General features: G+C 42.6%; 1 protein-coding gene across 4 annotated transcripts in view; it reads right to left on the bottom strand.

Moving 5' to 3' along the window:
• Positions 1–285: 285 nt before the first annotated feature.
• The window catches only part of LOC105541640 (carcinoembryonic antigen-related cell adhesion molecule 1), a 21,308-nt gene continuing 18,820 nt past the window's right edge, over positions 286–2,773 (bottom strand). For all 4 annotated transcript variants that reach the window (XM_011982788.1, XM_011982763.1, XM_011982773.1 and 1 more), the window contains one exon: positions 286–2,199. In XM_011982788.1, coding sequence (XP_011838178.1) covers positions 2,080–2,199 — 120 coding nt within the window. In that variant the 3' untranslated portion in view covers positions 286–2,079. The remainder of the gene's footprint in view (positions 2,200–2,773) is intronic.

The raw sequence follows: 2,773 nt of genomic DNA, 5'->3' as shown, positions 1-2,773 counted from the left end.
TCTACTAAAAATACAAAAAAATTAGCTGGGCATGGTGGCATGCACCTGTAATCCCAGCTACTTGGGGAGGCTGAGATGGGGGATTGCTTGAACCAGGAAAGTGGAGGTTGCAGTGAGCTGAGATAGTGCCACTGCACTCCAGCCTGGGTGACAGAGCAAGACTCTATTTCAAAAACGAAAAAAAAAAGAAATAGTTTTACTCTGACTCCCCATTGAACAATTTGTTTATTCTGCCTGTAGAGAAAAACATTGTCTAAGGTAGTATCAACCATGAGGCAGTATGTTGATGTCTGATATATTATTTTTATTATAAAAACATAGAACAATTTTCATATATAATTCAGACATGGTCTTAGCCAGGAAAAATTAAATAATGCAGCATAGCATGGATGAGGGAAAGTATGCACAGTCCATATCAGGGTTAGAAAACCCTGAAAGAGGTACCTGAGTATAGAGAACTCCAAGCTAATCCTCTTGGAAAAAGCCTCTTAGGCCTAACATGAGATCAGGTAGGCAATATAGAATAAAACCTTTCTCTTAGCCCCAAAGAGATTCCATCGGTGTAGAAGACTGGGTGAGAAGTACTTTTGCCTGTCTTCCTTCTGTCCTTCCTTTTTATTATAAGATACATTTATAGACCCCATAGGAGAAAAGATAAATTTCAGAGGCTGTTAAAAAAGGCTAGGCCTAAGTTACAATCCTCCTCCTCACAGCCCTGTTTCCTCAAGGGGCATCAGCACCAGTGCAGCTTTCTAGTTGTAAACAATGCCACCAGCACGAGTGATAGTGTCCCTGTAAGGTGTTCCCACTTCTCAAGGACCAAATACACCTTAGCAGAGGCCAAGGTTTCCTGAGAAAGTGAGTAGGGGCAGACAGAAAATGCACAGGTGCAAACTTGGAACAGAATGGTAGTTGATGATTGGTCTGAGGTGCCTAGAAACCGAGTGAAATCTAGCTCTAGCCATGAGTGAAGAAAACCTTTTCTTATTTTCTATTTGGAGCCTCTGACAAAAAAACCTTGAGAGGCTTCTGACCAAGGGACCTGAGGGATTTTGGTGGTTTCTTTCACCTAAGGCAATCGGATTGGCTTACATAGTTAAGCTAAGTAAAAATAACCCTTTTCACATAAATAAGCAGTTACAAAAATTAAAATGGTGGAATATCTCAGAGAAAAGGAGAAGAATCCCAATACCCCAAATTGTGTATTCTTTAACAATAATTTAAATAATCGCTGAAGGGCAGCTCTCTGATTCCTTTCCCAAGTTCCTAGCAGATTGTTTATCAGAAGCTGGTTCCCTCCTAAAGCTATAACCCCTCCCTCTCAGCACTGCTTTGAATAGAGCCCATAAAGATATTAAAACATATCTGTGCTTTTGCATTTTCCATCAGAAATTGCCTTGGATTTTGGCAAGTGATTTTCCTAGTTGCTTCTAGTGGATTCTCTGAAGACAGGCTTGCCAGAAGGACTAGGTGGTATTCTAGCTAAGCACCAAGGTGCTTAGACCCTGATCCTACAGGTAGACAACCCTGACAGTGGACAAGGGTGTGGAATTTCACTATTGGTTATATATTTGATTTTCTTGTGTTTGGTGAGTTCACACAAGGCTTTGGAGAAATAGGAGAAGGCATTACTGCCTTTCTCTCTCTCTTGTTTTCTGGCACATGTACTTAATGGAAAGGGACATAACCTCAAGGCTATGGCAGATCCGAATTAGAGTGATAGGACCGGACTGAGGTGGGAAGGAATGAGTGCTCTGAACAGGCAAGTTTAAAACAAGTCCAGGTGGGGAAAAGGGAAAGGGAGGGGAAGTTTTGGCCACTCTTTCCCAAAGTCAGCTTTGCCAAATTTCAATGACAAGAAAGTTGGGTTTCCTATAGACTCCCAATGTACCTTTTCATCTATTGACACTGAGGGAGGGGCTGTGACCAGGCAGTCTGGAGGTGCCTATTAGGAAGAAAGAGTAGCAGAAAATTCTTTCTGTCTCTACCCCTCTACCGCTACAGGGGAAAGGAATCTCCTAGTGATGAGGGTGAGAGACTTGAAAGACATCAGCACTGCGGTGAGCAGGACAGGTTTCGTTACTTCTTTTTTACTTCTGAATAAATTATTTCTGTGGCAGTTGGGGATGAGGAGGCTGAAGTTGGTTTTGTGGGTTGCTGGGCTTCAAAGTTCAGGGTAGAATAAGTAACTTCATTCATCTGAAAAGCACAAGTAATGATCAGTTAAGTCAGTGACACAGGGCAGGGCCTCACCTTGCCTGGTGTGATTCAGCACCACAAGCTGTTACCATTTTGAAATTTTAGCTCTGGAGAAGGGCTTTTGTTGTTACCCCTTCTCTGCTTGCTGACCTCCTGATGAATGATCATTAGAAGAGAGAAATTATGGTATATATGCAATGGAATAGGACAGTGCAGCAATGAGAACCAGTAAACCACAAATACATACAACAATATGGATGAGTCTCACAAAGCAATGTTGAAGAAGCCACATATAAGGATATGTTATATTTCTCCTTTATGTAAGAACAAAACCAAGCAAAACTAATCTGGAGCATTAGAAGTCAGGATAGTGGTTACTCTTTGATCTTTGGAGGGAAGTGACAGGTAGAGTTTCTTTTTTTGTTTTTTTGTTTTTTGAGACGGAATCTCGCTCTGCCACCCAGGCTGGAGTGCAATGGCCGGATCTCAGCTCACTGCAAGCTCCGCCTCCCGGGTTCACGCCATTCTCCTGCCTCAGCCTCCCAAGTAGTTGGGACTACAGGCGCCCGCCACC

Source organism: Mandrillus leucophaeus, unplaced genomic scaffold, assembly GCF_000951045.1.
Source record: "Mandrillus leucophaeus isolate KB7577 unplaced genomic scaffold, Mleu.le_1.0 Scaffold106, whole genome shotgun sequence".
In the NCBI taxonomy this organism is placed as follows: domain Eukaryota; kingdom Metazoa; phylum Chordata; class Mammalia; order Primates; family Cercopithecidae; genus Mandrillus; species Mandrillus leucophaeus.
Note: the sequence above shows the minus strand (reverse complement) of the source record. Positions and strands in the feature narration are given on the sequence as shown.